The 12,706-nt window shown below is 35.5% G+C and overlaps 1 protein-coding gene across 1 annotated transcript in view; it reads right to left on the reverse strand.

Moving 5' to 3' along the window:
* NGEF (neuronal guanine nucleotide exchange factor) overlaps positions 1–12,706 on the reverse strand; it is a 102,098-nt gene that overhangs the window by 71,738 nt on the left and 17,654 nt on the right. The window contains exon 2 of the mRNA XM_072407781.1: positions 11,301–11,618. Within this exon, the coding sequence (XP_072263882.1) occupies positions 11,301–11,556 (256 nt within the window). The 5' untranslated portion in view covers positions 11,557–11,618. The remainder of the gene's footprint in view (positions 1–11,300; positions 11,619–12,706) is intronic.

Genomic DNA, 12,706 nt, shown 5'->3' on the forward strand with positions numbered 1-12,706 from the left:
ACGCCAGACCAGAGAGGGGACTCGCGAGGACACCGGACGCTGCAGGTAAGTACTGGTACCCGGCGTACAAGACGACCCCCGACTTTGTCATAGATTTTTCGGGGTTAAAAAGTCGTCTTGTACGCCGGAAAATACGGTACATCAGAAAACAAAAATGTATCAAAAACCTACATATTCTAAAAACTAAGAATTAGCAATTTATTCAAGCTAGATTGTAATACCCATCTAAAAACCATGTGGTAAGCACTATTGGGGTTTTAAAACATGGATACAAAAGAGATCCTAGTGACTTACCCTATGAATACTGTAATGTTGAATAACATCACCACATCTTATGGGAGACCTAACACTTTTAATACCAGACTTTCTCAACCTTTTAAACACAGAGAAACCCTTTAAATAACTTTCTCATGGAACTCCTTCTCTAATTACTTTAACCACATTTCACTGAACATTAATGTGGTAATCATTACGAAGAATGCCTTTTATATTACTGGCCAGTGGGAAGGCTGCCACCCTTACAGATAGCCATAAAGACCATTGGTGTCACTTAAACTGACCTGGGATGCACAAATTGCTTATCGCTCAAGAAACTCTATATAAGAAACACTGATCTACAGGTAGTCCCTGAGTTAAGGACATCTGATATATGGACGACTCTGAACGAGGCTTCCCTGCTCATTTGTGTGCAGGACAGAGGCTTGATAGAGGGGCGGTTCCCATGACTTGCAGAAGAAATCTTTTGCTAAACATAGCTGAGACTGAACTCTTCTGCAATGTCTTGTAACTTTTTAATGACCAAGACAAACTCTGCAGTTGTTTCTTTTTGCACAGTTTGCCAGAAAAGTTAATGAATGTCTAAGCTCCATAAGGTTTTTTTTTGCTTTGTTTGTGATTAGCTCATAGTGAGGATTTTATACAGTAACTGACACCATGCTGTATAAAAAAATATGTTTATGCTTATTAAAATGATGTACCTGTTCCGACTTACATACAAATTCAACTTAACAACAAACCTACAGTCCCTGTCTCGTATGTAACCCGGGGACTACCTGTATGGACACACACACAAAAAAAAACAAGTTAAAAAACTGGACAAAATATAGCTTTTTAGTACTGATATTATAAATCCTAAATCCAATATAGCTTCATAATAGTTACTGTAAATGATAGTTTGCTGTTCCCTATGCCTACAAATATACAAATATAATTTGTAGGTGACCAGATTCTTTGAGCTTGCACACTCTGCTACACACCTGGCAGCATAATATCTGCAGTCAGACGGGAAGCCCATTGTGTACTTACAAAATAAATCCCTATCAATCTTATCTCTGCTACAGAATGTTTTGTTCTAAAAGGTTTATCAAGGCGTTACAAATACAGGTGTGACTGTTAGTACCTTCTTCAAATAAAGAAGAATACATTAATATTTCTTGGTCATTTAAAGTAAAATCCTTAAAGAAATGACATGGGGGGGTATACTATATGACCGAATATAAAGAGCCTGCATACCTTCTAGGAATCTGCTAGAAGATTTGTATAGCACAGGTATATAAATAGTGAATAAAAACATATATCCAAAAAACTATTATTGCTATATTGGAATTGCTGATGTTTAAATAAAGTTTTATTGACAATGGTTAGAAGTACAGGTAACTCTTTTGTGTCAATTTTTAAGAACTTTTGGGCAGACATTGTGAATCTGAAACCTTATACCTTTCCTAACAAGTTTTAAATGAGATGATGTGGTTCCCAAAGCAAATGTTTTTAGCCAACTAAAAATTTCTTGTGGACTGGTGAATTGATGTTTTGCCATTTTTTAGAAAACAGTCAATGGCATAGAGCCCATGGTGCTTTTATCATGTCTCAGTAAAGCCATCACTGACATTCATGGTCTTTTGAGCTGTCTGCAAGAGACAACTAACATAACAGGGCACTTTTCTTATTGATCTCTACTATAACCACTTCCACCACCCACCAATGTAAAGGAGAACTTCTCAATTGGCCAATATTGCAAAGAAACATTTCAAACTTTGTATTTAACTGATCCTCAATGCAAAGTACTTTCTTACTAACCACCAGTAAACAGAAATGTATCCACTTACCACCAATGTAAAAAAGTAAATCTTTACTGACCAACAATGAAATAAGACATTAGGGTTAGACATTAGTAGGGTTACTACACTGACCACCAATATAAGGAGGCATCTCTTTACTGATTACCAATATTCATTTATTTATTCACTTACTTATCAATGAAAGGGGTCATTTATCCACTGACTTGCAATATATGAAGGTACTCATCCACTGACCACCAATGTAAGGGGTAATTTATCCACTGACCACCAATGTAAGAGGTAATTTATCCACCGACCACCAATGTAAGTGGATATTTCTTCACTGACCACCAGTATAAATACTCTTTTCTACACTGACTAGAAATATATGGTAGTAATTCTCCACTGTCCACAAATGGAAAGGGACACTTCTTCACTGACCACCAACACTAGAGGCCTTTGTTAAACTGACTGCCGATGACAGAAGGCACTTCTACAATGTCCACTAATGTCATTTTACCTCTGATCCATAATATAAAAGGTTATTTTGCTCTTATTTACTCTCAATGCAAAGGAAAAAAAAATTTTAGGGACTTTTGGAAAAAAAAAAATAATTTTGGGGCCTTTGCCTTCCATTACTATTATTTAAATTATTTCATGATTATTAGTGTGTTAAAAAATTATCAAGTTGAGTGTGGAATACCCTAGGTATTGCACATTATTTTCTACCTTTCATCATTTTCCACCTTTTCATAATATACTAACAGCTTAACCTGTAATTTCACACAAAAACGCAAATCCACCTCAATATCCAATGCATGCTTGTCCTGACCTCTCAAAAGGTTGAGGCCAGTTTGCTTGGTGATAAAAATGTTCTCTTGGTTCTCCTGGTTCTCCTAGGACTCCTGAATTATTGCCCCCGTTACCAATATGGTTATTTAAGTTTGTGGAAAGGAAAAAAACATATTGTTTAAAAATTAGGTTTCCCCCACTCCCCCACCATAACTTAAGCTACGTACACACATCAGATTTTTATGGCCCGATAATCGGCATCGGCCAATTATCGGGCGAAAATCTGCCGTGTGTACAGTCGGTGTCGTCCATCGTCCGGACGAACGCCAGACCAGAGAGGGGACTCGCGAGGACACCGGACGCTGCAGGTAAGTACTGGTACCCGGCGTACAAGACGACCCCCGACTTTGTCATAGATTTTTCGGGGTTAAAAAGTCGTCTTGTACGCCGGAAAATACGGTACATCAGAAAACAAAAATGTATCAAAAACCTACATATTCTAAAAACTAAGAATTAGCAATTTATTCAAGCTAGATTGTAATACCCATCTAAAAACCATGTGGTAAGCACTATTGGGGTTTTAAAACATGGATACAAAAGAGATCCTAGTGACTTACCCTATGAATACTGTAATGTTGAATAACATCACCACATCTTATGGGAGACCTAACACTTTTAATACCAGACTTTCTCAACCTTTTAAACACAGAGAAACCCTTTAAATAACTTTCTCATGGAACTCCTTCTCTAATTACTTTAACCACATTTCACTGAACATTAATGTGGTAATCATTACGAAGAATGCCTTTTATATTACTGGCCAGTGGGAAGGCTGCCACCCTTACAGATAGCCATAAAGACCATTGGTGTCACTTAAACTGACCTGGGATGCACAAATTGCTTATCGCTCAAGAAACTCTATATAAGAAACACTGATCTACAGGTAGTCCCTGAGTTAAGGACATCTGATATATGGACGACTCTGAACGAGGCTTCCCTGCTCATTTGTGTGCAGGACAGAGGCTTGATAGAGGGGCGGTTCCCATGACTTGCAGAAGAAATCTTTTGCTAAACATAGCTGAGACTGAACTCTTCTGCAATGTCTTGTAACTTTTTAATGACCAAGACAAACTCTGCAGTTGTTTCTTTTTGCACAGTTTGCCAGAAAAGTTAATGAATGTCTAAGCTCCATAAGGTTTTTTTTTGCTTTGTTTGTGATTAGCTCATAGTGAGGATTTTATACAGTAACTGACACCATGCTGTATAAAAAAATATGTTTATGCTTATTAAAATGATGTACCTGTTCCGACTTACATACAAATTCAACTTAACAACAAACCTACAGTCCCTGTCTCGTATGTAACCCGGGGACTACCTGTATGGACACACACACAAAAAAAAACAAGTTAAAAAACTGGACAAAATATAGCTTTTTAGTACTGATATTATAAATCCTAAACCCTATATAGCTTCATAATAGCTACTGTAAATGATAGTTTGCTGTTCCCTATGCCTACAAATATACAAATATAATTTGTAGGTGACCAGATTCTTTGAGCTTGCACACTCTGCTACACACCTGGCAGCATAATATCTGCAGTCAGACGGGAAGCCCATTGTGTACTTACAAAATAAATCCCTATCAATCTTATCTCTGCTACAGAATGTTTTGTTCTAAAAGGTTTATCAAGGCGTTACAAATACAGGTGTGACTGTTAGTACCTACTTCAAATAAAGAAGAATACATTAATATTTCTTGGTCTATAAAGTAAAATCCTTAAGGAAATGACACGGGGGGTGGGGGGGGGTGGGGGGTTATACTTTATGACCGAATATAAAAAGCCTGCATACCCTCTGGGAATCTGCTAGAAGATTTGTATAGCACAGGTATATAAATAGTGAATAAAAACATATATCCAAAAAACTATTATAGCTATATTGGAATTGCTGATGTTTAAATAAAGTTTTATTGACAAAGGTTAGAAGTACAGGTAACTCTTTTGTGTCAATTTTTAAGAACTTTTGGGCAGACATTGTGAATCTGAAACCTTTTACCTTTCCTAACCAGCTTTAAATGAGATGATGTGGTTCCCAAAGCAAATGTTTTTAGCCAGCTAAAAATTTCTTGTGGACTGGTGAATTGATGTTTTGCCATTTTTTAGAAAGCAGTCAATGGCATAGAACCCATGGTGCTTTTACTTACATGTTTCAGTAAAGCCATCACTGACATTTATAGTCTTTTGAGCTGTCTGCAAGAGACAACTAACATAACAGGGCACTTTTCCTATTGATCTCTACTATAACCACTTCCACCACCCACCAATGTAAAGGAGAACTTCTCAATTGGCCAATATTGAAAAGAAACATTTCAAACATTGTATTAAACTGATCCTCAATGCAAAGTACTTTCTTACTAACCACCAGTAAACAGAAATGTATCCACTCACCACCAATGTAAAAAAGTAAATCTCTACTGACCAACAATGAAATAAGACATTAGGATTAGACATTAGTAGGGTTACTACACTGACCACCAATGTAAGGAGGCATCTCTTTACTGATTACCAATATTAAAGAGCATTTATTCACTTACCATTAATATAGGGGGCCATTTCTCTACTGACCATCAATGTAATGAATCACTTCTTCAATGTAAGGGGTCATTTATCCACTGACTTGCAATATATGAAGGTACTCATCCACTCACCACCAATGTAAGGGGTAATTTATTCACTGACCACCAATGTAAGAGGTAATTTATCCACGGACCACCAATGTAAGTGGATATTTCTTCACTGACCACCAGTATAAATACTCTTTTCTACACTGACTAGAATTATATGGTGGTAATTCTCCACTGTCCACAAATGGAAAGGGACACTTCTTCACTGACCACCAACACTAGAGGCCTTTGTTAAACTGACTGCCAATGGCAGAAGGCACTTCTACAATGTCCACTAATGTAAGGGATCATTTTTCCTATGATCCCTAATATAAAAGGTTATTTTGCTATTACTTACTCTCAATGCAAAGGAATAAAATAATTTTAGGGCCTTTTGGAAAAAAAATAATAATCATTTTGGGGCCTTTGCCTTCCATTACTATTATTCAAAATATTTCATGATTATTAGTGTGGTAAAAAATTATCAAGTTGAGTGTGGAATACCCTAGGTATTGCACATTATTTTCTACCTTTCATATTTTTCTGTAATTTTCCTGTAATTTCACACAAAAACGCAAATCCACCTCAATATCCAATGCATGCTTGTCCTGACCTCTAAAAAGGTTGAGACCAGTTTGCTTGGTGATAAAAATGTTCTCTTGGTTCTCCTGGTTCTCCTAAAACTCCTGAATTATTGCCCCCGTTACCAATATGGTTATTTAAGTTTGTGGAAAGGAAAAAAACATATTGTTTGAAAATTAGGTTTCCCCCACTCCCCCACCATTACTTAGTCCAGAGTCTTTGACTTTGTGATGCAACCCTAAATTAGGAAAGCAATCAAGAAGAGGTGAGATGACAATAGATAAAGCTTAAACTGTTTTCATAAGAAATTAGTTATGTGTTCTCTTTTTACTTTGTTTTAGTCCACTAATAAAGACGTCTTTTTGCTGCTGCTTCAGCTTTCTCTGCATTCCAATGAGCAGATTGGGCGTGTCAGAGTTATAAACACTTTTTACTTGTTACTGAATAGGTGGCCTGTGGTGATCACAGTTACATAATAGCCATCTCTAAACTTGCTATGACAAGAAAAAGAAAGCCAGTCCTCTTCAGAATTCAATTAGATTGTGTGTTTCCTTTTGTAAGAAAAAAATTAAAGTTTAAAAATAAAGAAAGATAATGACACATGTTACCCTTATGCTATCTTATGATCTTACCACTTGAACATTTAGGAGGGAATGTATTGATATCCAAATGTTGTATACCACACATTCTATAGATACTTTCACACAGTTCTGACATAAGAAGAATACTTTTTTCGGTTAATGAATGAATCACTGAGTTGCCGCACCTAGTAACATCACCATGTAGTCACAAACAAATATTTCATAAAACGCTGTTACTTAATCACCTTCTCATATTCCAATTGACATTTTTCATATGCATTATGTTGACATTTGTACCAATAAAAATATGTCCAGTTTGTTAAATTCAGAAAAAAATGGTCATAGCTGTTATTTAGATCGTTCAGGTCATCTTACATATCAAAGTAGACTCTTGTGGGTGTAACTAGTATGCAAACTATCCATCCCCCAAGATCTCATTACATTTCTTCAGTATAAGGCTTTCCTTGTCCCAGGTAATAGATTATGTGCATATCTGTACAACCTAAACTATTTTTAAAATGCAAATTGCCTGGCTCATGTACTGAATCCCTGGCTTTAGTTCTAATATACCATGCTGACCTAAAACATGTATGGAAAACATTTATTTATTTATATCATCGTTATTTGTATATTTCTTCAGGATCTGTAACTCTATGCAGAGTCAAAGCTAAAGCAAGTACTAATCAATGTATTTCTCATATTGGTTCAGTCAAATCTAGCCTAATATATATGGAGCACCACAAGACTTCCATCATTCCCAGGTCCTGCCACTACTGCTCCTAACAATGATTGTTCAATGTTTGCGGATAATAGTTACCTACCTCAATCTACTCTCATATCAGGATGCAGAAACAAAAGCTCATTAGGAGTGTGTGATACTATGACCGCTTCAATCCTACAGGACAATATTATTTATAAGAATAACAAAAATGTTTTACAGGGGGAACAAACATGATTAATAAAATAAACATTTTCATCATGTTCAAGTGTTTTAGTTTATAAAATAGCTATTGTCATTGTATACATTTCTTGGATACATAATAATAAACTAATGAAAGAGTTCATAAGATTTCAGTTGTAGCCTAAACACCTTTCATGTCAGCTACTAGGTAATTGCACCATAAAGCTTAGAAAATTTCCAATAAAGTCAAGCAGTTACAATGATTAGAGCTGGTTTAAAAGCTCATGTGGTAAAATTCTCTGAAAGCTTTATGTTCTCATTGTCTGCTAATCTAAATTCCAGTCTCGTATTAATTATTGATTGTTAGTCCATTGGCTGTCAGGTATCTATAAGAGACATTCTGCTCCAACATCGGGTATAAAATAAGCTTCTATTGCCTGGAAATGTGTTCCTGCTGGGACCAAACTCAGCTTTAGTTTCCCCTCAATGATGTTGTCTTTGAAATACTGTTTTTTTTATATTTTTATACATTATATGATTTATGATGTATATGTACATTATATGATTTTTTTTGTTGCTTATCTACAAGACTTGTACTCCACACCATGTCCCTTTCTGTCAAATTCTCATTTCTATGCTTTGTCTTTTCTTGTCTTTTTTCAACTCCCTTGGATTACAACTATTCTATACCCTTTTGTAAATCACTATTTTGCCTTACATTGCAACAACATAAAAGCATGTACAACAGCAGTGTAATATTTTTGGGATGTGAACCATTTTCTAGCTAATTCAATTTTCATAACTACAACTAATAAGACAACATTCTTTGAGTATGAGAGTTTTTTGGTTTGTGTATGTAATTTATATATGGCCTTCATTGTTTAATACTTGACTGCATTGTAGTAAGATCATTTTTGTAACCCATTTTTATCGTTTTTTTCTTTCATTGTTTTATTAAAATTTCATTAATATAAAAAAATACATTAAAATAAAATAAATTTACCATTTCAACCCTTTGTCCAATTTACTAATAACTTATTGCACTGAAGTTATATTGTTTTGAAGTTATCCTAAAAAGATATTAGGTAATGCTTAACCATGTTTAATACAAACATACTAAATATATGTATTACTGTACTACATATACTTACCTGTTTGTATATACACAATTTGGTGCCAAACCAAAAGCTATTTACTGCTCCATAATGTTCATACTATATCCATCTAATTGGCAGATGTTGCCGTTTGCTGGGTGACATTCATCTCACTGGTTGTGAATGTCTTCCCACTAACCACCACACTAATATACTGGATATAATAATTATAGCATGGGTTTCTTAAAGACCTGAAATTATTTCAAGGGTTCCTCCATGTTAAAAAGGACAGTATGAATAATCTTTTCTAATGTGAATAAACAAGCTAAAGCACTGCAATCTCTAGATGCCTTCACATAACTTTAGCGTGCAAGGGTCCCGAATTCCATGTGATGTATCATGCAAATTTTCACATACATATTCACTGTGTGGCCTTAATCACCAAGAGTAATGTATAGGGGAAGGCAGTTCTCAACATTCCCCAAAACATTGCAGTACACCATAGGTACTAGCAAACGTACTTTTGTGTCAGTTCTTTGTTATTTAATAAAAATTGGAAAACTATAATACAAAGAGCTGAGAAATCGAAGACAAACCAGAATAGGTTTTCACTGGAAATCAAAAGATTCTCTGATCAAAGTGAATAATGCAAACTAGTAAATTGTACCAAATGCCAATGGCAGTGGAACTAAAATGAAACAATTGTCAGTCTAGCATGTAGGCAATAATTAAGCAGTTACAATTAGGAAAATTATCATGTTGATACTGTATGAATAGACACAATTTATATTTAAATCTTATACCTAAATGAAATCCGCATGGATACAAAGGTTTAGAATAGTCAGTGAAAACATGTTAATAATTGATACAAAACCACTGGAAATGTAAATTAGTTAATATTTGCTGGTAAAAGTACAGATAGATTGATAACAATGTTTGCAGTGCTGTATTGTCAGTTAACTATCTACTTGTTATGCAAGTGTACAGATAAAGACTGAGATTCTTTCATGGTTGCAGATAAACCATCTCTTTCCAAAGCTACCAAAGGCATCCCTTTCAGCAATTACAATCAGAGAACATATTAGAGCTACAGTATAAATATATGTATTACATACCAGTAAATGATTATTGTTTAAAATTGTTCCCAAGAATGCAAGGAGGAGCTCCACTCATTTTATAGGGGGCTGAACTATTTGCCACCTGCTGTTGAAATCTGGCATTACAACAAGGACTTAAAATACAATATTATATTAATATTATTATTATTAATAAACAAGATTTATATAGTGCCAACATATTAGTCAGCGCTGTACATAAAATAGGGGTTCCAAATGACAGACAAATACAGGAGGAGGGGACCCTGCCCCGAAAAGCTTACAATCTAGGAAATATTATAGTATGAGAATAGCTTTATTTCATTATTCTGATTTTAGTAACTAATATATGCAGTAATGGGGTATTTTTCTTTTTACGAAATGGCTTTCAGGCAGGTAGCAATCATGTATGATATTTTTGCAAATCACTTATTAAAAAATGGCTTAGCTAGTCTGACATCCTAAAGCAGAACTAAAGCTTAACTGCAAAACATTGCAACCAGGTAGGGTTTTATTGCAGAAGGGGACAGGCAATGTTCCTTCTGCAATAAGCATCTTTACCTGCCTAGTCACCTGCTTGAAGTGTCAAAATCGCTGATCTGTGCATCCCAGGACTCAGGGGTTGTCGGGACTAAATGAACTCCCGCACACCAGCACGGAAGTTACGTCAACCCTAACTGGCCAATCAAGATGGCTGAAGATCACAACAAGAAAAAGGAGAAGAAAGAACATGGTCATACCTGGTGAGTATACCTGGTTAGTTCTACTTTAAGCCAATGTTTTTTTAAATACAATGATTTAAGCCCACTGGTAAAAAGGCAGAGTATCTGATAATGGTGCTGGAAAAAACATTGCTTTAACTATTTATTGATTAAATATAATACAGGGATGGAAAGGTCATGATGCTACAATGGTAGGTTAAAAAAGTTAACCTAGAATGTTCAGATTTTAGTATCAATAGGGTTGAGACTTTTAAATAAGGCTTTTTGTAGTTGTTGTAGTGTTAGGCAGTAGGTAAAAAGGTGATGAGATTCAGTTTTGGTTTTGGATAGAGTGGGTAAGAGATACAAATGTTTTTAGGTCTTTTTTTTATCTGAGTACTCCTATTGAGAAGATTTTTTTGTTGACTCCCAGGCCCAATGAAATCAGGATAAGAAACCGGAGAATATTTGTCACCAAGAAAAAAAGTTGTCAGTTGTTCTGGCTGAAGTTGGCCTGTAAAGGTTAGGTTATGGCTCAGATTAAGTGATTTAAGGAGAGGGCTAAATTTAGATGTTACAGTAGGAATAATTATCTCAAATAAGTTTAAGAGTAGGTTAAGGCTAAGTTAGGAGTACGTATTATAGGGTTGATCTTCAGGTTCAGATTAATTGCCAGAGTTGTGTTAGGATCCTCCAGACCCACAGTGGCAAAAACCAATATGCCACTTTAATTTACACGCAACTTTTACAATCACTGATCTGAATAATATATTTCTAGAATAGGAATTATACCTTAATTATACCTTAATGAAGACATACATCAATTGTTCACTTACCAGCACCCTGTGTCTGTACTTCCATCCCCTCCCTACTAGTCCCTCTATCCCTCCGATGTTTTCGTGCTCTCATGGAGGTGTAAAAGCGAGAGTGCCTGCGAATTGGGATGAATCGAGGCTGCCCGCTCTCTTCCATAGCATCATCATCAACCTCCTGCTCCTCTGAGATTTGGTGCTGTCGCATCCCAAAGACCTGTGGTGAGGTGCATGTGTCAACTCCCATGATGCTTTCTTTTTCTCTGGTAAAGCGCCTCATATCTTCACGTCACCTCAACATGCAGAAATCTTGTGATCTGACTTCATCTCATTTTGTTATCACTGAAAGTAAAAAAACAAATGTAAGTATACAAACTAAGAGATAAAATGTTGTTTCAGCTCAGAACTTTTAATATTTAATCTGGACATAAATATAAAACAGTAATTTTTATTAATCATCATATTTTTCCAAAAAAGGTTTTTAAATGTGTATGTTTAATTTTTTCCCCAGGGATGCTCTGCCACAAGTGTTTGCTATATTGTACTAGAGCTAAGGAATACTTTCTAATGCTTCCTTTCATGATGGAAGACACTATTAGATACTAGATGATCTGGGAAGGTTCCTGAAAGAGACAGACTGGCCAAGTGGCATGACAAAACACATTCAAAAAAGAATCAACAGCATTGTAGTGGCCTTGGGTGTCCTTACATAGGAGCCCTTCACTACCAGCAATTACTGTATTGAAAGAAAGAAGGAAATATGCAAAATCAGAAACTCTTTATAGCAAATCATCATCACAAACTTTATTCTCTCACTTCATTTTCTATGACAATATTGCATAAATCAATCGGTTTATACTATGTGTAAGTGATGTGTTGCAGTTCAAAGGAATTGACATTTTCCACATTTAAAGTTGAAAAACAAGTTGAAGCCCCTGGATTCATAATTCCATTTTGTTATTATATGTTTTTTAGTAGAAATAAAGATAACCATGTAGCTTGAGATACAGACGTAAACAGCAGCATTTTTTGGTACAAAATTACATTTTTTTAAATATTTCTCTCTTAGATTTTTTTGTGTTCCAAATGGAGGCTCAAAAGTTATTAGGTGTAGTTATACTTTAAAATGTTGTAGCTTTTAGTGATCCTGGCATTCCATCATCAACAAGACTTTCTGAGATTTGTTTTAGATGGGGGAACCCTCTGCTATTTAAGAGAAAATGTTACCTTGCTATTTAAGATAAAGTCCATATGTCACAGTTAAGCAAAGGAACATTTGTTCCTGTCTACCTATCTATTGGTGAAATGATATCTGAGGGTCTGTTGCTGAGGTCTGTAACGGGGGTCTGATGTGGAAGTCCATCACTAAGGGGTCTGTCCCTGAGGTCTATATTGGGGATCTGATACTGAGAGCTGTATCACTAAGATCT

Source organism: Pyxicephalus adspersus, chromosome 4 (assembly GCF_032062135.1).
Source record: "Pyxicephalus adspersus chromosome 4, UCB_Pads_2.0, whole genome shotgun sequence".
NCBI classification, from domain to species: domain Eukaryota; kingdom Metazoa; phylum Chordata; class Amphibia; order Anura; family Pyxicephalidae; genus Pyxicephalus; species Pyxicephalus adspersus.